We start from the raw sequence: 26,537 nt of genomic DNA, 5'->3' as shown, positions 1-26,537 counted from the left end.
TATTTTACTTTTATAGTTAACTATAGCTTTCATATTAATCTTATTGGCGATCTAACAATGACGAGTATTCTCGGGTTAGTAAAAGTTTAAAGTTTTATGTATAATCCATACGTTAATTTTATATGCATGTATCACGCATAAAATATTATAAACTTTTCTAAAATTGTTCTTAGAACTTCTACAGTATATATGCATATGTATGTGTTAATAAACGTCATTGTTTATTAGTTTCATCTTTTAATATATAGATACATAGGAATAAAGTTTGACCAAGTCAACGAACATATTCAAGATATGACAAGTAACGATAATCGTAAAATAAAGCAAGCTTGGGAAAATTCTATGTTGCATCCATCCCAATGCAGATTTCTAAAAATTTCGAGCAACAAACGGATAATTTGGACTATAATGTAAGAAAATATACGTGACTTTAGTCAATCATAATATATTTACATAATAAAACTTAATATTGCAGGCATCTCCATTTAGAATTATGTAAAATATCTCGCGAGATAGATTGCATATTTGGAGTACAAATGACTATCAAAATGGGATGTTACTTTGCTTTCATGGCTGTAGCTCTTAGTAATGTTTTTGATCTAATATTTTTTAAAAAATTTACCTTAAGTTTAAACAATATATTGCATACAATTATAAACCTATTTTGGCTTTCCCATAATATTTTCAAACTTTTCATCATTAATTACGTGTGCGAAAAAGTTAGCGCCAAGGTACGATTTCCTCTTTTCAAGTCCAAAATACATTTATTCAAAATTCAGATTCAACGACTAATTTCCTACAACATTATAATAAGTTTTATATTACTAAATTAAAAGCGACTTTAATTCTACATTAAATATTTCGATTTTAGGCTAATGCAACAAAAAATTTTGTAAATAGGATATCATATTCTACGCGCAATGTTGAAATGTGTGAAAATGTAAGTATTAATATCAGTTTAGTAGACATTGATTTAAATATATTGCGGTATATAAACTTCAACATATGGATTATTTCAATAACTATAACTGCAATAATTGAAATTATGAAGATATGTTCTCATTTGGTGAAGCTACTGCAACCATTCAGTCGGCAAATAAAGTATAGTTCAGAATCAAAACGGTATATGTAATGACTAAAAGCATTCGCGAACAGCTTTAGCACCGTTCTTGATAACACTGTTCAACACCAAATTTACCTTAAGTTCTATCAAATCATTTCTGGTGGATTTTTTAGCGCTGATTATGAATCTGACCGAAAAATGGTGTATCGCGTCAAATTTTTGAGAAAATCTCAGTCAAAGTTGCTAATATAGGCGTTTTTGATACTTTTACGTGAGTTATCTATATCTTTCGGTATATGGAGACGTGCTCCAGAAAACAATGACAATTCAAAATGAAGCTCAAGACTTATACTTTATGATAAAAATGTCAGAAGTCCCAAGCAGGAAAGTTTTTTTCTGAAAAAAGTAGGCAAAACATAAAAAACATATATCGCAATATCTCTTAGTCAGCTACATTATATTTTACTTCTTTAATATATTCCATACATATATTCTTTAATATATTTTTAATTACTGCCAAATAAAATTAATTTTATTATCAATAAAAATTTTATTATTATATAATACATATAATAACCGTAAAAATGCCAAAATAAAGTGATAATCATCTCAAAAATAGTATCAATTATCGTAAATGTATTTGCTTGGATAAGAACAGATAAAGTATTTATCATAAAACCTTTTTTGACAGACCGCGGACTAGAAAAACTAGGAACAACGATAAATTATCAGCAGCTACATAAGAGAATAGTACGACTCGTCTTAGGATGGTTTGCGATAGCCATATTAATAAATTGCATACAAGTACTATATTTAAAATATCATTTTAAATATAATATAGCAACAGCTATTTATCTTATCTGTACGATTAGCTACTGCTCTCATATCAATCTTATTGGCGATATAACAATGATGAGTATTCTTGGGTTAGTACAAATTTAACGTTTTATATATAATCCACACGTAAATTTTATATGCGTATATTACGCATAAAGCATTATAAACTTCTCTGCAATTGTTTTTAGTACTACAGTACATATTCATATGGATGTGTTAATAAACGTCATCATTGTTTATTAGTTTCTTCTTTTAATATATAGATACATAGGAATGAAATTTGACCAAGTCAACGAACATGTTCAAGATGTGGCAAGTAATGACAAACATAAAATAAGGCAAGCTAGGGAAAATTCTATGTTGCATTCATCCCCATGCAGATTTCTAAAAATTTCGAGCAGCAAATGGATGATATGGACTATAATGTAAGAAAATATACGTGACTTTAGTTAATCATAATATATTTACATGACAAGACTTAATATTGTATTACAGGCATATCCATTTAGAATTATGTAAAATATCTCGCGAGATAGACTGGATATTTGGAGTACAGATGACTATCAAAATGGGATGTTACTTTATTTTCATGGTTGCGAATTTTAGTGATATTTTTGATCTGATATTTTTTAAAAAATTTATCATAAGTTTAAACAATATATTGTTTACAATTATATGCCTGATCTGGCTTTTCCATAACATTTTGAAACTTTTTATCATTAATTTCGTGTGCGAAAAAGTTTGCGCCAAGGTATAATTTCCTATTCAAGTTCAAAACATATTTATTTATCATTCATATTCAACGACTAATTTCTTATAAAATAATAAGTTTTATATTATTGAAAAGCAATTTTAATTCTATTTTACATATTTCAATTTCAGGCAAATGCAACAAAAAATTTTGTAAATAGAATATTGTGTTCTACGCGCAACGTTGAAATGTGTGAAAATGTAAGTATTAATACAAGTTTTGCAGACGTTAATAAAATAAACATTAGTTTTTAAAATCCAATGATAGAAAGACAATATCGTGCATATTAAATAGTCTAATATAATAATATAGATATCACAATTATTGTTACAATTGACTTACTCGCCGCTACGGTTTTATGGTCTTGGACTTTTCCAGTATGGCTTCAAATTCCTTCGAGGAGTACGTACAATTGTTGTATATTTATGCATTACAAATAGTTAAATCCATAATATATAAAAAAGACAGATACTGTTTTCTACCTTTACAGTTTACCACGTCTGTTACGACCGTTGTAGTTATATTAATACAGTCACAAATTCATAATAAACCTTTTATAATGTTAAAAAAATTGTAAATAATATAATACATAAAAAGCCTTAAATGGATGTTAATTTATAATAATCGGTAAGTAATACAGTTTTCTAAATATATAATTATACAATCTTCCATCTCTTTATAGGAAACAATATTCAATCTTGATTGTATTCAGATGAAGTTTGTGCATCTAGTAATAATAAAATCTTTAAAACTCTTGCAGAGATTCTTATAATATTAATTTTATTTAAAGGATTTATATAACGCAAAGAGAATTATTTTGCATGTTAATACAGCCTAAAACATTTACAAAATTATTTTTCTACTAGCTTACACTGATGCATTTAATTCAATTATTACTTGAACAAAGTGTTTATTTATAATATTCTGTCACAATTCTTTAGTATAATTAAATCTATGTGTATCGTGTTTTCACATTGTAAAAACTCTCAAAACAAAAAATAAAGAAATGTATGAAGAACAATGTTCATATTTCTGTTATGAATATATACTTAATGATTACATTTATAATTATCTTTTTTTACATTTTTCATATAAAAACAAAATGTCATTCATTATCCAAACTGGTTAAATATATCGCGATATATAAACTTCAACAGATCGATTATTTCAATAACTGTAAGACCAATAAATGAAATTATAAAGATACCATGACCATTCGATAAAGTTAGCGCAACCATTCAGTTAGCAAATGAAATGTACTTTAGAATCAAAACGGTGTATTTATAGGAAACAATATTCAATCTTGATTGTATTCAGATGAAGTTTGTGCATCTAGTAATAATAAAATCTTTAAAACTCTTGCAGAGATTCTTATAATATTAATTTTATTTAAAGGATTTATATAACGCAAAGAGAATTATTTTGCATGTTAATACAGCCTAAAACATTTACAAAATTATTTTTCTACTAGCTTACACTGATGCATTTAATTCAATTATTACTTGAACAAAGTGTTTATTTATAATATTCTGTCACAATTCTTTAGTATAATTAAATCTATGTGTATCGTGTTTTCACATTGTAAAAACTCTCAAAACAAAAAATAAAGAAATGTATGAAGAACAATGTTCATATTTCTGTTATGAATATATACTTAATGATTACATTTATAATTATCTTTTTTTACATTTTTCATATAAAAACAAAATGTCATTCATTATCCAAACTGGTTAAATATATCGCGATATATAAACTTCAACAGATCGATTATTTCAATAACTGTAAGACCAATAAATGAAATTATAAAGATACCATGACCATTCGATAAAGTTGAAATGTAATTTAGAATCAAAACGGTGTAATGACTAAAAGCATTTAAAGCATTTTAACACCGCTCTTGATAATCAGTTATGTGTCTGGTTTAAGAATTATCGAATTTCTTGTACGTCATCCAACAGTATGGTTTTTAATATAAAATTTTATAAATATTTCTTGTATTCATTATTTTATCATTACATTTTTAATTAATATTGTTTAAAATGTACGATTAATAATATAACGTATTGTTTAAAATGCGACGCTGTATGTCGCTAATTTGATAATATTTGTAGATGCATGTAATAGTACTATATACAAATTCTCGAATTAGGAAATAAAAACAGAAATGTCAACAAGTAGCACATTAATATTGTTATCGTAAACTTAGAAGAAGGCGACATATCTATCATCTCATTCCTATTTCAATAAGTCGCGGTAGAACTAGTAATAGCAGTAGATTGATTATTCCAATATCTATGAATGTCTCAAATGAAATTACAAAGATCCACTATCGTTAATGTATGATGTAACTAGGACAAATACACATCTGGCTGACAAAAAGATACAGTTTGCAACGGTGTGCGCAATGACCAACAACATTCGAATTGTTTTAACACCGCTTCTGATAACCAGTTTTCTATGTGGTTTAAGAACTATCGAGTTTCCTACATATCATTTAAGACCGTGGTTCAGTTTCATATATATGCTGCTATTATGGTCGGTTTACTATTTCCTCTTCAGTTATACAATAGTATCTTACATTCCTTATAATTCCATGTATTATATTTGCCTTTGCCTGGACTTTTTTGTAGTATTAGTGTCAATTGCTTTTGGAATGTATCACGACAAGGTAAGAAAATCTTGGCACAGACGCTTAGCAATTTTGATTGTATTTAAAAATGGCATAACGTTTTAGTCATCTAAAATAATAGTAATTGCCTTTTTAATTTATATTTCTTACGGTATTTTTATTTTGCATAAAAAGTAATCATAAGAAAAAATTAAAATTAAATTAAAATATTTTGTACATATTTATGCGCTGTAAGTTATTAGGAAAATTTCTTTTCTCGATATATTTAGCAAATTATTTCTTAAAATAAAAGAATAATATTTATATTTTATTATATATATCTCTTTTTATATTTCTTTATAAAATAGGATAAAATTACGCTAGACATAAGAGAACTAAAATTTTCGGAGTAACATTAATTATTTCTCCACTGTGCATTGCTTCTTTTCACATCAGAAATTTAAAAATTGTCTCAAAAAACTTACTATTATGGATGACACGCTGAAAAAACTCGGAACGACAACAGATTATCACAAGCTGCATATGAAAACAGTACGGCTCGTCTTAGGATGGTCTGTGATAGTCATGTTACTGACTTTTTTAGAAGTCATATGGATGAAAAAAGAGTATAATTATAACAATGCAAAAGCTATTTATATGAGTGTTATGATAAATTACTGCAGCCATATTAATTTTATCAACAACCTGATTTTTATTACTCTTCTTGGGTTCGTACTTCTCTCTCTCTCTCTCTCTTTTTATATTTAGAAAAATTATTCTATAGCAAATTTAAAAAAGTTTCTAAATTAATAAAAATATGCTATTATACGTATAAAAATATAGAAATATTAATTTTATATTAAATTTTTTAATAATTTTAATATAATACATTTGCTAATAATAGTTTAAGTATCTAATATACAAACACATTATTTTATATTTAGATATGTAGAATTAAAGTTTGATCAAGTTAACCAATATCTACTGGATTTGGCAAAAGATAACAAAGGCGGAATAAAACGTGCTTGGGAAAATCCTGTGTCGCTTTTACAGAAACGCAAATTTCCAAAGATTCGAAATAGCGAATGGATGATATGGATTATAATGTAAGAGAATTTATGTAAATTCCATTAATATCGCGGTTATAACCTTGTAGATTTAATATTAAGATTTAATATTACGTTTACGTAGACAGCTTCATTTAGAGTTACGTAAAATATGTCGTGAGATAGATTCGATATTCGGAATTGGGATAACAATGTCCACAGGATGTTACTGTTGTTGGTTAGCGCATGAACTTCGTGAAACTTTTCACATGACACTCTTCGACGATTATATGAATGAAAATAAAATACAATTTCTTCTCATACATTTATCCTGGTTTTTCATTTTCTTCTTCAAACTTCTTCTCATTAATTTCATATGTGAGAGCATCAGCGTTAAGGTATCGATACAAAAATTTGTGTGTTCAAATTTAAAATGTACCTATTTAGAATTTAAATCTTAATACATATTTAAATGTGTTGCATAATATTTTTAATTTTACGTAACTAGATTATAAAAAATAAATTTTAATTTTACTTTTATACACTAGGTAAATACAACAGGAAATTTAATCAACAGAATATCATATTCCATTTGTGATGTTGAAATCCGTGAAAATGTAAGTCTTAAAATAAATGTTTACTGAAAATTACTAAAACAAACATTAATTTAATTTAAAGTAAAGACAAAAATACAGTTAGAATGTATATTATATTAAATAATCTAGTATATTAATATAGATTTTGCAGTTTCTATTGCAAGTAGCTCATGCGCCAGTTAGATTCTACGGGATTGGACTCTTCCAATTTGGCTACAAGTTCCTATACGGGGTAATGATCATATATAAATATTTATTATTTAAATACTTATTCACAATAAATGTATACAATGCAATATTGTTTTATTCTAGTTTTTCAAATATATTGCGACCGTTTTAGTTATATTAGCACAAGATTATACGAATAAGTAAGCATTTTCAAAAAGTCAAGCCTAACATAACGAGTCAATAACTGTTTAACAAGTTGTTAAACTAAACTGATTCTGAACTGTTTAACAAACAAATTGTTCAAATCATAACATGATTTGTTCAATTTTATATTAGCGCTGCAAATTGATATTTATCTTTAATATTAATTAATATTTATTATTTAATATAGTTTTTGCAGAAACTGCTTTAAATTAAAAGAAATTAGTTTTTGTACTCTCTATTCTTATGTCTCTATATTACTGTAACTTATATTTCTCTCTCTCTCTCTCCCACCTCCTCTCTTTCTCCTTTCCCCCTCTCTTCCCTCCCTCTCCCTCCCCTCTCTCGTCCTCACTTACTCACTCTCTCTCGCCCGTCCCTCTCTCTTCCCTCTCATCCCCTCTCTCTTCCCTGTCGCCCCTCTCTCTCTCGCCCCTCTTCATCGTCTTCCTCTCACCGCTTCTCATTTCCCTTTCTCCTCTCACCACACACCACTCTCTCGCCCCAACTCTCCCCTCACCCCTCTCGCACTTCCCACTCTCATGCTTTCTCTCTCCCCCTCTCCCGCTCACCGTCTCTCCCCAACCACTCTTTTTTTCTTTCTCTTTTGCATTTACGTTAGTCCATTATTATATATTATCAGTTAATATCCATTAAAATCGATATTATTATATTTGTTATTTGATGGTGCTTTCAATCACGCATAATAGCATCGCATTATTGTACAAGTGCAAAAATAAGGAATAAAAGTGCAAAAAAGACAACATCAATGTTTGCGTTATAAACATGTTTGCATCGTGTCATTCGATATGTTCAACTAGCCTCTTTTCAATAATTCACGGTGTGTGAAATTCAATATATTGATTATTTTATTATGCATAAGTGTTGCAATTGAAATTACAAAGATCCGCTATCATTATGTTTCAACTTAATAGCAAAAAAGTGCAATTCGCAATCGAGTCGGCGCCGTGATGAAGAGTATTCGGGAAGTTTTATCGCCGCTGTTAATAATCAGTTATGTATTTGGTTTAAGATTATGGATTATTAAGCTTCCTATAGATCGTTTAAAACCGTGGTTCAGTGTTTCGTACATGCTGATCTTTTGGTTAATTTATTCTTTCATGATAAAATATATAGTATCTTATCCAAGTAATAGTTATTCTACTGAATACGCTGTTTGTATGTGGCTAGCCGTTCTTATAACATTATTGTCAGTTGTGTTTGGAATGTACTATAATAAGGTAAAAAAATTTTGGCGTATATCTTTATTACATATAATAATAATTGATTTCAATCGTATATTTTAATAGAGAGCAAAAGAGCTTTTGTATTTAAAATAGTTATAAAAGTTTTAATTTATAATTCTCTATAAACATTATCTTTATTTGAATGAAACAAACTGTCATAAAAACAATATTCCGCATAATACAATATAAATTATAAGTTATTATTACAGATATATGAGATTGTCAAATTTTCGATATAACATTAATTTTGTCGACTCTCTGAATTGTCTTTTTCTGTTAGAAATTTATTAATTGTTTGAAGAAGCTCGACATTGTCAATGACACATTGTTGAAAGTCGGAATAACGACAGATTACCATAAGCTTCATAAAAAATCAGTGTGGCTCGTCTTAGGATGGTTCATAATAGTCATATTCTTGAACAGTGGAATGGCACATTGGATGAAATATGAGTACAACTCTGATATTTTAACAGCTATGTATATTTTATTTATGCACAATTATTGCTACTATATTAACATGATCAACGATTTGATTATTACAAGTATTCTTGGGTTGGTATATCCTTTTACACATGTACACAAATTACTCTAACAGACTTACTTAGTGTATATCAATTCATATATATAATTCATAAGATTATATTATTATAAAAATACCTTTCTAATTCAGGATTTTTCAAATACCGCTGTATATGATATATAAATAATGCATGTATCTGTTCTTATAATATCGTTATTCATTAGTAATCTTTAATATTCAGATATATAAAATTAAAATTTGATCAAATCAATGAATATCTTCTTAATTTATCAAAAGACAACAAATGCGAAATTAAATGGGTTTCGCAAAATTCAGTGTTATGTTCGCAACAACATAGGTTTCCAACAACTCCAAGCAACGAATGGTCGACATGGATTTTAATGTAAGAGAGTTTACATAAATTTCATCAATCGTAATTATTTTAATAAAATTTAATATTGCGTTTATATACAGACATCTCCATTTGGAATTACGGAGAATATGTTATGAGGTAAATTCGATATTTGGAATACAGATGACTTTCAAAATGGGATACTATTTTCTTTGGTTAGCGCTCGACTTGCGTGAAATATTTAACGTAATATTCATTGACAATCATGTCAAATATAATAGAATACCGTACTTGATTTTAAATATATTGTGGATGTTTTTGGACGTTTTCAAACTCTTCCTCATTAATTATATATGCGAGACAGTCAGCGCAAAGGTATTAAATCTGTGTTTTCAAGAAACTATTTAAAATATTTTATCAATTATTTAACATTTAAGAAATTATTATTTACCGATTATTATTTATATGACTAAATTAAAAGCAATTTCATTTCAATTTTATAATCAATATTTTAACTTTAGGCAAATGCAACAGGAAATTTAATAAATAGGATACCATACTTTATTTATAATATCGAAATTCGTGAAAATGTAAGTCTTAGAATAAATTTATTGACCATTACCAAAATAAATATTCATTTTTAAGTTTTAATATATACAGAAACCAAGAAATCTTTATATTGAATGGTCTATTAATATAGATATCACAACTTCTATTGCAAATGACTCAAATGCCAGTCAGGTTTTATGGAATTGGGTTTTTCCAATTTGGCTACAAATTTCTTCAAGGGGTACGTAAATGTAATATATATCACATAATTATTTATTGAACAATTAAATCCATAATAATCATTCAAGAAAAAAAAATTAATGTCTTTCAGTTCAGCTCATCTATTACAACTATTTTAGTTTTATTGGTACAGGGACATATACTTTTCTGTTCTGTTTTCAGAAATTTAGTAATTGTTTGAAGAAGCTCGACACTGTCGATAACACGCTGTTGAAGATCGGAATAACGACAGATTACCGTAAGCTTCATAAAAAATCAGTGTGGCTCGTCTTAGGATGGTTCATAATAGTCATACTCTTAAACAGTGGAATGGCACTATGGATGAACACCGAAATTAATTGCGGCATTTTAATAGCTATGTATTTTTGGTTCACGAAAGATTATTGCTACTATATTAACATTTTCAACGATTTGATTATTACAAGTATTCTTGGGTTGGTATATACCTTTACATATGTACACAAATTACTGTAACAGACTTACGTGTATAAATCAATTCATGTATATGCGTATAATTTATGAGACTATATCATTATAAAAATAGCTTTCCAATTCAGGATTTTTCAAAATGCCGCTATATATGATATATAAAAAATGCATGTATCTGTTCTTATAATATCATTATTCATTAGTAATCTTTTATATTCAGATATATAAAATTAAAATTTGATCAAGTCAATGGATATCTTCTTAATTTATCAAAAGATAACAAATGCGAAATTAAATGGGCTACGCAAAATCCAGTATTATCTTCGCATCAACATCGGTTTCCAAAAGCTCTAAGCAACGAATGGACCACGTGGATTTTAATGTAAGAGAATTTATATAAATTCCATTAATCGTGATTAATTTATGCAGTAAAATTTAATATTACGTATATATACAGACATCTCCATTTGGAATTACGGAGAATATCTTATGAGATAAATTCGATATTTGGAATACAGATGACTTTCAAAATGGGATGCTATTTTCTTTGGTTAGCGCTCGAGTTGCGGGAAATATTTAACGCAATATTCATTGAAAATTATGTCAAAAATAATAGAATATCGTTCTTTATTATAATAATATCTTGGATTTTTATAGAGGTTTTTAAACTCTTTCTCATTAATTATATATGCGAAACAGTCAGCGCAAAGGTATTAAATCTGTATTTTCAAAGAACTATTTAGAATTTCTTTTCATTTATTTGACATTTAAGAGATAATTAATTATATAACTAAATTAAAAGCAACGTTTCAGTTTTATAATCAGTATTTCAACTTTAGGCAAATGCAACAGGAAACTTAATAAGTAGGATGCCGTACTTTACTTATAATGTTGAAATTCGTGAAAATGTAAGTTTTAGAAAAAGTTTATTGACCATTATCAAAATAAATATTCATTTTTAAGTTCCTATAAATACAAAAACCAAAAAATATTTATATTGAATGGTCTATTAATATAGATATTACAACTTCTATTGCAAATAGTCCAAATGCCAGTCAGATTTTATGGAATTGGACTTTTCCAATTTGGCTACAAATTTCTTCAAGGAGTACGTAAATGTAATATATATCACATAATTATTTATTGAACAATTAAATCCATAATAATCATTCAAGAAAAAAAAATTAATGTCTTTCAGTTCAGCTCATCTATTACAACTATTTTAGTTTTATTGGTACAGGGACATATAAATAGGCAGACATCTTTAGATATAAAAAATGACAGAATATAAATGACAAACAACTTATAAATAACTGAAATAGGTGTCAACAAGTAATAAATAATATTCCAAATGTAAAGAAAAAAATATTATTTTTTATTGTCGTATTAAATCTCTCCCCCTCTTCCCCTCTTTCACTCTCACTCTCCCCTCCTTCCTTTTTTTTTTTGCATTTACATTATTTTATTATTATATATTATCAGATAATATCAATTAAAATCAATATTATTATATTTCTTATTTGATGGTGTTTTTAATCACGCATATTAGTATCGCATTATTATACAAGTTCAAAAATATAGAACAAAAGTGTCAAGAAAACAACATCAATGTTTGCGTTATAAACATTACTTCGTGTCACTCGATATGTTCAACCAGACTCTTTTCAATAATTCACGGTCTGTGAAATTCAATATATTGATTATTTTATTATGCATAAGTGTTGCAATTAAAATTACAAAGATCCGCTATCATTACGTTTCAGCTTAATAGCAAAAAAGTGCAACTTGCACTCGAGACGGCGGCATGATGAAGAGCATTCGGGAAGTTTTATCGCCGTTGTTAATAATCAGTTATATGTTTGGTTTAAGATTATGGATTATTAAGCTTCCTACAGGTCATTTAAAACCGTGGTTCAGTGTTTCGTATATGCTGTTATTTTGGTTAATTTACTTTTTCTTCTTAAAACTTATAGTAATATCTAACACAATTTATATAAATTTTGCTACTGAAAAACATATTTGTTTTTGGTTAGACATTTCTATAACATTATTGTCAGTTGTGTTTGGAATGTACTATAAATATATATATATATATATCACATAATTATCTATTAAACAATTAAATCCATAATAATTATCAAAAAAAAAAGAAATTAATGTCTTTCAGTTCAGCTCGTCTATTACAACCGTTTTAGTTTTATTGATACAGGCGTATATAAACAAGCAGACATCTTTATATATAAAAAATGACAGAATATAAATGACAAACAACTTATAAATAACTTAAATAAGCATCAACAAATAACATTCCGAATGTAAAGAAAAAAATATTATTTTTTATCGTCGTATTAAATCTCTCTCTCTCTCTCTCCCCACCCCCCCACTCACTCCTACTCTATTTCCTCTTTTCTTTTCTTTTTCTTTTGCATTTGTGTTATTTTATTATTATATATTATCAGATAATGTCAATTAAAATCGACATTATTATATTTGTTATTTGATGGTGTTTTTAATCACGCATAATAGCATCGCATTATTGTACAAGTTCAAAAATAAAGAATAAAAGTGTCAAGAAAACAACATCAATGATAGCGTTATAAATATGTTTGCTTTGTGTCACTCGATATGATCAACCAGTCTTTTCAATAATTCAAGGTGCATACAATGCAATATATCAATTATCTTATTATGCATAAGTGTTGCAATTGATATTACAATGATCCGCTATCATTACGTTCCAGCTTAATAGCAAAAAAAATGCAATTCGCAATTGAGACAGCGCCGTGATGAAGAGCATTCGGGAAATTTTATCGCCGCTGTTAATAATCAGTTATATGTTTGGTTTAAGATTATGGATTATTAAGCTTCCTATAGGTCATTTAAAACCGTCGTTCAGTGTTTCGTATATGCTGTTATATTGGTTAATTTACTTTTTCTTCTTAAAACTTATAGTAATATCTAACACAATTTATATAAATTTTGCTACTGAAAAACATATTTGTTTTTGGTTAGACATTTCTATAACATTATTATCAGTTGTGTTTGGAATATACCATAATAAGGTAAGAAAATTTTGGCGTATATTTTTATTACATTTAATAATAATGGATTTCAATTGTATATTTTAATAGAGGGGGAAACAGCCGTCTTATTTAAAATAGTTATAAAAGTTTTAATTTTTAAATTCTTTATATACATTATCTCTGTTCAATGAAACAAACTCATAAAAACATTATTCCACATAATACAATATAAATCATAAGTCATTATTATAGATATGTAAGATCATCATATTTTCGATGTAACATTAATTTTGTCGACTCTTTGAACTGTCTTTTCTGTTCTGTTTTCAGAAATTTAGTAATTGTTTGAAAAAGCTCGACATTGTCGATGACACACTGTTGAAAATCGGAATAACGACAGATTACCATAAGCTTTATAAAAAATCAGTGTGGCTCGTCTTAGGATGGTTCATAATAGTCATACTCTTAAACAGTGGAATGGCACTATGGATGAACACCGAAATTAATTGTGGCATTTTAATAGCTATGAATTATTGGTTTACGAAAGATTATTGCTACTATATTAACATTTTCAACGATTTGATTATTACAAGTATTCTTGGGTTGGTATATATCTTTACATATGTACACAAATTACTGTAACAGACTTACGTGTATAGATTAATTAATGTATACGCGTATAATTCATGAAACTATATCATTATAAAAATATCTTTCCAATTCAAGATTTTTCAAATTGCACAAGTATTCTTGGGTTGGTATATATCTTTACATATGTACACAAATTACTGTAACAGACTTACGTGTATAGATTAATTAATGTATACGCGTATAATTCATGTAACTATATCATTATAAAAATAGCTTTCCAATTCAGGATTTTTCAAATTGCCGCTATATATGATATATAAACAATGCATGTATCTGTTCTTATAATATCGTTATTCATTAGTAATCCTTCATATTCAGATATATAAAATTAAAATTTGATCAAATCAATGGATATCTTCTTAATTTATCAAAAGATAACAAATGCGAAATTAAATGGGCTACGCAAAATCCAGTATTATCTTCGCATCAACATCGGTTTCCAAAAGCTCTAAGCAACGAATGGACCACGTGGATTTTAATGTAAGAGAATTTATATAAATTCCATTAATCGTGATTAATTTATGCAGTAAAATTTAATATTACGTTTATATACAGACATCTCCATTTGGAATTACGGGGAATATCTAATGAGATAAATTCGATATTTGGAATACAGATGACTTTAAAAATGGGATGCTATTTTTTTTGGTTAGCGCTCGACTTGCGTGAAATATTTAATGTGATATTCATTGAAAATTATGTCAAAAATAATAGAATATCGTTCTTTATTATAATTATATTTTGGATTTTTATAGAGGTTTTTAAACTCTTCCTCATTAATTATATATGCGAAACAGTCAGCGCAAAGGTATTAAATCTGTATTTTCAAAGAACTATTTAAAATTTCTTTTCATTTATTTGATATTTAAGAGATTATTATTTATACGACTAAATTAAAAGCAAGTTTCAGTTTTATAATCAGTATTTCAACTTTAGGCAAATGCAACAGGAAACTTAATAAATAGGATACCATACTTTACTTATAATGTCGAAATTCGTGAAAACGTAAGTCTTAGAAGAAGTATATTGATCATCACCAAAATAAATATTTTTTTTTAAGTTTCAATAAATACAGAAACCAAGAAATCTTTATATTGAATAGTCTATTATTATAGATATCACAACTTCTATTGCAAATGACTCAAATGCCAGTAAAATTTTGTGGAATTGGATTTTTCCAATTTGGTTATATATTATCAAATAATATCAATTAAACTCGACATTATTATATTTGTTATTTGATGGTGTTTTTAATCACGCATATTAGCATCACATTATTGTACAAGTTTAAAAATAAGGAATAAAAGTGCAAAAAAGACAACATCAATGTTTGCGTTATAAACATATTTGTTTCGTGTCATTCGATATGATCAACCAGCCTCTTTTCAATAATTCACGGTGTGTGAAATTCAATATATTGATTATTCTATTACGCATAAGTGTTGCAATTGAAATTACAAAGATCCGCTATCATTATGTTTCAGCTTAATAGCAAAAAAGTGCAATTCGCAATCGAGTCGGCGCCGTGATGAAGAGTATTCGGGAAGTTTTATCGCCGCTGTTAATAATCAGTTATGTATTTGGTTTAAGATTATGGATTATTAAGCTTCCTATAGATCGTTTAAAACCGTGGTTCAGTGTTTCGTACATGCTGATCTTTTGGTTAATTTATTCTTTCATGATAAAATATATAGTATCTTATCCAAGTAATAGTTATTCTACTGAATACGCTGTTTGTATGTGGCTAGCCGTTCTTATAACATTATTGTCAGTTGTGTTTGGAATGTACTATAATAAGGTAAAAAAATTTTGGCGTATATCTTTATATATATATATATATACATATACATATCTCACATAATTATCTATTAAACAATTAAATCCATAATAATTATCCAAAAAAAAGGAATTAATGTCTTTCAGTTTAGCTCATCTATTACAACCGTTTTAGTTTTATTGGTACAGGCGTATATAAATAAGCAGACATCTTTATATATATAAAAAAGACAAAATATAAATGACGAGCAACTTATAAATAACTTAAATAAACATCAACAAATTATATTCAGAATGTAAAGGAAAAAATATTATTTTTTATCGTCGTATTAAATCTCTCTCTCTCCCTCTCTCTCTCTCTCTCTCTTTCTCTCTCTTTTTCTCTCTTTTTTCTCTTTTGCATTTACATTATTCTATTATTATATATTATCAAATAATATCAATTAAACTCGACATTATTATATTTGTTATTTGATGGTGTTTTTAATCACGCATATTAGCATCACATTATTGTACAAGTTTAAAAATAAGGAATAAAAGTGCAAAAAAGACAACATCAATGTTTGCGTTATAAACATATTTGTTTCGTGTCATTCGATATGATCAACCAGCCTCTTTTCAATAATTCACGGTGTGTGAAATTCAATATATTGATTATTCTATTACGCATAAGTGTTGCAATTGAAATTACAAAGATCCGCTATCATTATGTTTCAGCTTAATAGCAAAAAAGTGCAATTCGCAATCGAGTCGGCGGCATGATGAAGAGCATTCGGGTAGTTTTATCGCCGCTCTTAATAATCAGTTATATGATTGGTTTAAGATTATGGAATATTGAGTTTCTTATAAGTGATCCTTTGAGACCGTGGTTCAGTGTTTCGTACATGCTGCTATGTTGGTTAATTTACTCTTTCTTCTTAAAATTTACATTAATATCTTATGCAACTGATATATCTTATTTTACTGACGATGTTATTGAATTTTGGCCAGAGGTTCTCATAACATTATTGTCAGTTGTGTTTGGAATGTACCATAATAAGGTAAGAAAATTTTGATATATATTTTTATTATATATAATAATAATTGATTTCAATTGTATATTTTAATAGAGAGAAATAGAGCTTTTGTATTTAAAATAGTTATAAAAGGTTTAATTTATAATTCTCTATATACATTATCTCTGTTTAGTGAAACAAACCGTCATAAAAACAATATTCCACATAATACAATATAAATTATAAATTATTATTATAGATATATAAGATCGTCAAATTTTTGATATAACATTAATTTTATCGACTCTCTAAACTGTCTTTTTCTGTTCTGTTTTCAGAAATTTAATAATTGTTTGAAGAAGCTCGACATTGTCGATGATACACTGTTGAAAGTCGGAATAACGACAGATTATTATTCTATTACGCATAAGTGTTGCAATTGAAATTACAAAGATCCGCTATCATTATGTTTCAGCTTAATAGCAAAAAAGTGCAATTCGCAATCGAGTCGGCGGCATGATGAAGAGCATTCGGGTAGTTTTATCGCCGCTCTTAATAATCAGTTATATGATTGGTTTAAGATTATGGAATATTGAGTTTCTTATAAGTGATCCTTTGAGACCGTGGTTCAGTGTTTCGTACATGCTGCTATGTTGGTTAATTTACTCTTTCTTCTTAAAATTTACATTAATATCTTATGCAACTGATATATCTTATTTTACTGACGATGTTATTGAATTTTGGCCAGAGGTTCTCATAACATTATTGTCAGTTGTGTTTGGAATGTACCATAATAAGGTAAGAAAATTTTGATATATATTTTTATTATATATAATAATAATTGATTTCAATTGTATATTTTAATAGAGAGAAATAGAGCTTTTGTATTTAAAATAGTTATAAAAGGTTTAATTTATAATTCTCTATATACATTATCTCTGTTTAGTGAAACAAACCGTCATAAAAACAATATTCCACATAATACAATATAAATTATAAATTATTATTATAGATATATAAGATCGTCAAATTTTTGATATAACATTAATTTTATCGACTCTCTAAACTGTCTTTTTCTGTTCTGTTTTCAGAAATTTAATAATTGTTTGAAGAAGCTCGACATTGTCGATGATACACTGTTGAAAGTCGGAATAACGACAGATTATCATAAGCTTCATAAAAAATCAGTGTGGCTCGTCTTAGGATGGTTCATAACAGTTATACTCTTGAACAGTATAGAGACACTATGTGATACCTATGAATTTAACTTTTACGGCATTTTATTAACTATGTATACTTCTTTCATGAGATGTTTTTGCTCCTATATTAACCTTCTCAACGATCTGATTATTGCAAGTGTTCTTGGGTTGGTATATCCTTTTACACATGTAGACAAGTTACTCTGACAGATTTACTTAGTGTATATCAATTCATATATATAATTCATGAGACTATATTATTATAAAAATAGCTTTCTAATTCAGAATGTCTTAAAATGCAGCTGCATATGATATATAAACAATGCATAATTTTCTTATATATTCAGAAACATAAGATTAAAATTTGATCAAATCAATGGATATCTTCTTAATTTATCAAAAGATAACAAATGCGAAATTAAATGGGCTCCGCAAAATGCAGTGTTACATTCGCATCAACATAGGTTTCCAAAAGCTCCAAACAACGAATGGATGACATGGATTTTAATGTAAGAGAATTTATATAAATTCCATCAATCTTATTTTACACAGTAAAATTTAATATTGCGTTTGTATACAGACATCTCCATTTGGAGTTACGGAGAATATGTTATGAGGTAAATTCGATATTTGGAATACAGATGACTTTCAAAATGGGATGCTATTTTCTTTGTTTAGCGCTCGACTTGCAGGACATATTCGATCTCATTGACGATTTTGTCGACTATGATAAAATACTGTGCTCTATTAAATCAGTGTTTTGGGTTTTATTGGACATTTTTAATCTCTTCCTCTATAATTATATGTGCGAGACAGTCATCGCAAAGGTATTAAATCTGTGTTCTTGAAGAACTATTTAGAATTTCTTTCCAATTATTTGATATTTAATAGTTTATTATTTATATGACTAAATTAAAAGCAACGTTTTAATTTTATAATCAGTATTTTAATTTTAGGCAAATGCAACAGGAAACTTAATAAATAGAATGCCGTACTTCACTTATGATGTCGAAATTCGTGAAAATGTAAATCTTAGAATAAGTTTATTGATCATTATCAAAATAAATATTTATTTTTAAGTTCCAATAAACACAGAAACCAAAAAATATTTATATTGAATGGTCTATTAATATAGATATTACAACTTCTATTGCAAATAGCCCAAATGCCAGTCAGATTTTATGGAATTGGGCTTTTCCAATTTGGCTACAAATTTCTTCAAGGGGTACGTAAATGTAATATATGTAAAAAATATTATATATAGTTATATGTGTAAATATCACATAATTATCTATTGTACAATTAAATCCATAATAATTATTTAAAAAAAAGAATTTAATGTTTTCTCTTTCTCTTGCAATCACATTATTTTATTATTATATTGTAAGTTAATACTGATTAAAATCAATAATAAATTACAATATTATTGTATCTCATTTTTTTATGCTTTTAATCACGTTTAATAATATTGTATAATCATATAAGTAAAAAAATAAAAAATTAAAGTGCCAAAGATAATATCGAAATCCATAATAATTATTAAAAAAAAAAAGAATTTAATGTTTTGCAGTTCAGCTCGTCTCTTACAACCGTTATAGTTTTATTGGTACAGGGACATATAAATAACCAGACATTTTCAGATATAAAAAATGACACAATATAAATGACAAACAATTTATAAATAACTGAAATAGGTGTCAATAAATAATTAATAATATTCCAAATATAAATCAAAAAATATCATTTTTTTATTGTCGTATTAAAGTTTGCGTTCTGAACGTACATACTTTGTTTGAAAATAATGTGTGTAAAATTCAATATATCGACTATTTCATTACACATAAATGTAATGAGTAAAATTACGAAGATTCACTATCATTACGTCTCAGCGCAATTGTTAGCAAAGAAAGTATAGTTCGGAGTCGCATACGTTATGAGCATTCGAAAAATTTTATTGCCATTGTTAATAATCAGTTATGTGTGCGGTTTAAGAGTGATCGAGTTTCCCGCATGTATCCTGAGACAATGGTTTGGTCTTCTGTACATGCTGTTATTGTGGTCATTATATAATTTTGTCTTTATATATCAAGTAATACCTTATACAATTCATTATCCCATTCTGCACCATATTTGGCTTGGAGTAAACATGTTTATAGCGTTATTGTCAATTATCATTGGGATGTACTATGACAAGGTAGGAAATTTAATATAAAAAATATGAGTGTAGCTTGAATGTTTGAAACATTGATTTTATATAAAATAGAACATAACTTTTTTATAATATATAGTTAACAAAAAAAAGACACTGTCATAAAAATATAAAAGATTTAGCATATTGATATATCAAGTTTTTAATATGATATTCATCACCGATTATTATAAATACAATAAAATATTTTATGTCATCCTAATACTATTAGGGCTTTCCCATAACATTTCCAGACTTTTTCTCATTAATTATGAATGTGAGAAAGTTAGTCAAGGTATCAACCTTAAAAAATACTACTAACAAATCTACTTGAAACTAATTTTTAACTATTTAATTTGACTTATTAAATAATATATTTAATAAGTTTTATGTTAAAAAATGACATTAATATTATTTTACACATTTAAATTTTAGGCAAATGCAACAGCAAATTTTATAAGTAAATTATCATATTCGAATTGCGATGTTGAAACACGTGAAAATGTAAGTCGTAACATTTAATGTATTTATTTGTTATCGAAGCGTAAACTTTTATTTAAATTTAAATAAATAAAAACGAGGAACCGAAAACGTATATTTTAAATGATTCATTGTATTAATACAGATTCTACATTTTTACTTATGATTCGATTACCAATCAGATTCTGCGGGCTTGGACTCTTCCAGTTTGGCTTCAAGTTCCTTCAAAGAGTACGTTATAATGATATAATTATCCATTACAAATAGTTAAATCCATGATAAATATTTTTTAAAAACTACTATTTTTTTCTTTGTTTATAGTTTACTACATCAGTTGCCACCGTTTTAGTTATATTACTACAAACGTTCACAGACAAGTAAACATTTTTCAAAAATTATAACAAATATAATATGCAAAAACAATATGATTAACTTTATCGGCACATAATTCAACATGTAACATCTTTTAAAAAATACCATTTTTCGTATAATATTCCATGTGTGAAACCTTATATGATTACATGACATGATGTAACGTAACTTGCATATATTTCTGACGATTATGCAAAGTAAGCCATTTGATGAAAAAAACGTGAATATATTATCGATCTTCCAATCCTCAAAATAAATTTTCTCGAAAGTAAAACCGTATAAAAAAACTTATTTTACTTTTTCGACGTCTTTTTGCACAAGAAATCATTTGTTTTTCAGTTATATTACATTTTTCGATTCATTTTGTATACTTGTGCTCTGTGAAAAATAATATTGGTCATCTCGTTAAATAAAATATTGCAAGATAAAAAATTAGTATTTTCTATTTTATTTTTACATCCATTATGTTATTACATCCGTTTCTTTTCACCAAAATTATTTTCCGCGTGAAATCAATTTTACTTATTTAATCAAATAATATTATTTCTACAACTATAACAAAAACAGAGTTTTGTGATCACATTTTTTGTATTTTCTTATTATTTCGCTTTTAATTAATATTAAATCAATGCCTTATCTGTTGTTATTTGACAATATTTGCAAATATATGTTATAGAATTATAAAAACTTTCGAGACAAAAAATAAAGAAAAAGTGTATCAAGAATAGCATTCATATTTGTATTATGTTCCATAAAAACAGACGCCATATCCATCATATTCATATTATCTGACCTGTTTAAATATATTGTAGTATGTAACCTTTAGCAGATCGATTATTTTAATAATCTTAAGTATATTGAAATTATAAATATCCGCTACCATACGTCTCCATCTGATGAGACGTGACCATTCAGTCGGCTAATGAAATATAGTTCGGAATCGAAATAGCGTGCGCAATGACCAATAATATTCGAAGGATTTTAACACCGCTTCTGATATGTAGTTTTTTGTCTGGTTTAAGGATTGTCGAGTTTTCGACAAGTCGCTGGAGAGCACGGTTCTGTCTGCTATATATATTGCTATTTTGGTCGATTTATTTCGTTCTTCTAATATGTATATCATCTTACTTACTCAACTATAATGTCGATTATATAATTTTCTTTTGCCTGAATATTTTTATTTCGTTAATATCAGTTATCTTCGGAGTGCGTTATAATAAGGTAGGAAAATATTCGTACTTATGTATATATTAATAAAAAATAATTATTTATTAATAATATAAATTAATAATAAATAATTTTGATTGTATTTGGATAGCTTGGATGTTTAATAATGTAATTTGCTATGCTGTACAATATTTACTTAGTAAAAAAAAAAACTATCGTAACGATACAAAAATTCTCTACATCTTGATATATATAAGCATAAATTATTCGCAATTTTCTTTTTGCTATATATCTATATATAATAAAATTATTACTTTTGAAATTAAGAAATAGTATACTTTTAGATATAAAGTTGTCAAGCTTTCTCAAATTAAAGTTTAATTATATATCCTTTTGCGACAGAAATTTAAAGAATGTCTAAAGAAGATCGCTATTGTTGATGATACCCTGGAACAACTCGGAACGACGACAGATTATCAGAAGTTGCATGCGAAAATAGTATGGCTTACCTTAGGATGGTCCGTGATGGCAAAACTAATGACCTATGTCGAGATTGCATGGTTGAGACATGAATATAATTATAACATTACAACAGTTTTCAGTATGGCTTTTACATTAATTCATTGTTCTCACGTTAACTTTATTAGCGACTTGATTATTGCCACTATACTTGAGTTGGTACATATCTACTTGTATAATATATACATACATACATACATACATACATACATACATATATGTATATATATATATATATATATATATATATATATATATATATATATATATATATATATATATATATATATATATATATATATATATATATATATATATATATATATACATATACATATCTCACATAATTATCTATTAAACAATTAAATCCATAATAATTATCCAAAAAAAAGGAATTAATGTCTTTCAGTTTAGCTCATCTATTACAACCGTTTTAGTTTTATTGGTACAGGCGTATATAAATAAGCAGACATCTTTATATATATAAAAAAGACAAAATATAAATGACGAGCAACTTATAAATAACTTAAATAAACATCAACAAATTATATTCAGAATGTAAAGGAAAAAATATTATTTTTTATCGTCGTATTAAATCTCTCTCTCTCCCTCTCTCTCTCTCTCTCTCTTTCTCTCTCTTTTTCTCTCTTTTTTCTCTTTTGCATTTACATTATTCTATTATTATATATTATCAAATAATATCAATTAAAATCGACATTATTATATTTGTTATTTGATGGTGTTTTTAATCACGCATATTAGCATCGCATTATTGTACAAGTTTAAAAATAAGGAATAAAACTGCAAAAAAGACAACATCAATGTTTGCGTTATAAACATTATTTCGTGTCACTTGATATGTTCAACCAGCCTTTTTTCAATAATTCACGGTCTGTGAAATTCAATATATTGATTATTCTATTATGCATAAGTGTTGCAATTGATATTACAAAGATCCGCTATCATTACGTTTCAGCTTAACAGTAAAAAAGTGCAATTCGCAATCGAGACGGTGCCGCGATGAAGAGCATTCGAGAAGTTTTATCGCCGCTCTTAATAATCAGTTATGTGTTTGGTTTAAGTTTATGGAATATTGAGCTTCCTATAATTGGTCCTTTAAAACCATGGTTCAGTGTTTCGTACATGCTGTTACTTTGGTTAATTTACTTTTTCTTCTTAAAATTTGCAGTAATATCTTTTACAGTCGGTACATATATTGAATTTCTTATTTTTTTATGGCAAACGATTCTTATAACATTATTGGCAGTTGTGTCTGGGATGTACCATAATAAGGTAAGAAAATTTTGATATATATTTTCATTACATATAATAATAATTGATTTCAATTGTATATTTTAATAAAGAGAAATAGAGCTTTAGTATTTAAAATAGTTATAAGAGTTTTAATTTATAATACTCTATATACATTATCTCTGTTTAATGAAACAAACCGTCATAAAAACAATATTCCACATAATACAATTTAAATTATAAATTATTATTATAGATATATAAGATCTTCAAATTTTCGATATAGCATTAATTTTGTCCACTTCCTGAACTGTCTTTTTCTGTTAGAAATTTAGTAATTGTTTGAAGAAGGTCGACCTTGTTGATGACACACTGTTGAAAGTCGGAATAACGACAAATTACCATAAGCTTCATAAAAAATCAGTGTGTCTCGTCTTAGGATGGTTCATAATAGTTATATTCTTGAACACTGGAATAGCACTATTAATGAACGTCTCATTTAATGTCAGCAATATAATGGCTATGTATATTATTTTTATAAGGAATTATTGCTTCTTTATTAACTTTATCAACGATCTGATTATTGCAAGTATTCTTGGGTTAGTATATCCTTTTACACATGTACGCAAATTACTCTGACAGACTTACTTAGTGTATATCAATTCATATATATAATTCATGAGACTATATTATTATTAAAATAGCTTTCTAATTCAGGATGTTTCAAAATGCCGCTGCATATGATATATAAACAATGCATAATTTTCTTTTATATTCAGATACATAAGATTAAAATTTGATCAAGTCAATGGATATCTTCTCAATTTATCGAGAGATAACAAATGCGAAATTAAATGGGCTTCGCAAAATCCAGTGTTACGTTCGCATCAACATAGGTTTCCAAAAGTTCCAAGTATCAAATATACGATATGGATTTTAATGTAAGAAAGTTTATGTAAATTTTATCAATCGTGATTATCTTACATAGTAAAATTTAATATTGCGTTTGTATACAGACATCTCCATTTAGAGTTACGGAGAATATCTTATGAGATAAATTCGATATTTGGAATACAGATGACTTCCAAAATGGGATTCTATTTACTTTGTTTAGTGCTCGACTTGCAGGACATATTCATAATGACTTACGATTTTTTCGACTAGGATGAAACACTACATTTATTTAACTATATTTTCACAGTATTTTTAATTTCTTTGGATATTTTTATTCTCTTCTTCTATAATTATATGTGCGAGACAGTCAGCGCAAAGGTATTAAATCTGTGTTCTCGAAAAACTACATAGAATTTTCTTTAAAATAATTTAATATTTAAGAGATTATTATTTATATGACTAAATTAAAAGCAACGTTTTAATTTTATAATCAGTATTTTAACTTTAGGCAAATGCAACAGGAAACTTAATAAATAGGATGCCATACTTCACTTATGATGTCGAAATTCGTGAAAATGTAAGTCTTAGAATAAATTTATTGACCATTACCAAAATAAATATTCATTTTTAAGTTCCAATAAATACAGAAACCAAGAAATATTTATATTAAATGGTCTATTAATATAGATATTACAATTTCTATTGCAAATGACTCAAATACTCTCCCCCCCACCCCTCTCTCTCTCTCTCTTTCTTGCAATCGCATTATTTTATTATTATATTGTAAGTTAATACTGATTAAAATCAATAATAAATTACAATATTTTTGTATCTCATTATTTGATGCTTTTAATCACGTATAATAATATCGTATAATCATATAAGTAGAAAAATAAAAAGTTAAAGTGCCAAAGATAACATCGGTGTTTGCATTCTAAACGTACGTACTTTGTTTAGAAACATATAATATATCCAATCATCTCTATATCTATAACTTGCAGTGTGTAAAATTCAATATATCGACTATTTCTTTACACATAAATGTAATGAGTAAAATTACGAAGATTCACTATCATTACGTTTTAGCGCAATTGTTAGCAAAGAAAGTGCAGTTCGGAGTTGCATACGTTATGAGCATTCGAAAAATTTCATTACCATTGTTAATAATCAGTTATGTGTGCGGTTTAAGAGTGATCGAGTTTCCCGCATGTATCCTGAGACAATGGTTCCGTCTTCTGTACATGCTGTTATTGTGGTCATTACATAATTTTGTCTTTATATATCAAGTAATACCTTATACAATTTATTACCTCATTCTACACTATATTTGGCTTGGAGTAAACATGTTTATAGCGTTAATGTCAATTATCGTTGGGATGTACTATGACAAGGTAAGAGATTTAACGTAAAAAAAT

The 26,537-nt window shown here is 27.0% G+C and overlaps 1 protein-coding gene across 1 annotated transcript; it reads left to right on the top strand.

Moving 5' to 3' along the window:
* The first annotated feature begins 57 nt into the window (after positions 1-57).
* On the top strand, positions 58-3,239 carry LOC115236967. The gene is made up of 6 exons (XM_029809707.1): positions 58-74; positions 249-410; positions 629-731; positions 872-940; positions 2,964-3,053; positions 3,142-3,239. Exons 1-6 carry the CDS (start codon positions 58-60, stop codon positions 3,226-3,228), a joined length of 528 nt encoding a protein of 175 aa, XP_029665567.1. The 3' UTR covers positions 3,229-3,239.
* The last annotated feature ends 23,298 nt before the right edge of the window (positions 3,240-26,537 follow it).

Source organism: Formica exsecta, unplaced genomic scaffold, assembly GCF_003651465.1.
Source record: "Formica exsecta isolate Colony F162 unplaced genomic scaffold, ASM365146v1 scaffold265, whole genome shotgun sequence".
Taxonomy (NCBI): Eukaryota; Metazoa; Arthropoda; class Insecta; order Hymenoptera; family Formicidae; genus Formica; species Formica exsecta.
This window is presented reverse-complemented; position numbering and strand designations above follow the sequence as displayed.

What these genes read in the sequence shown, in the direction of transcription:
- LOC115236967 (XM_029809707.1), top strand. An exon ending in CGGATAATTTGGACTATAAT is followed by an intron (nt 411 to 628) that starts GTAAGAAAATAT and finishes ATTTACCTTAAG; the next exon opens with TTTAAACAATATATTGCATA. An exon ending in GCGAAAAAGTTAGCGCCAAG is followed by an intron (nt 732 to 871) that starts GTACGATTTCCT and finishes TTTCGATTTTAG; the next exon opens with GCTAATGCAACAAAAAATTT.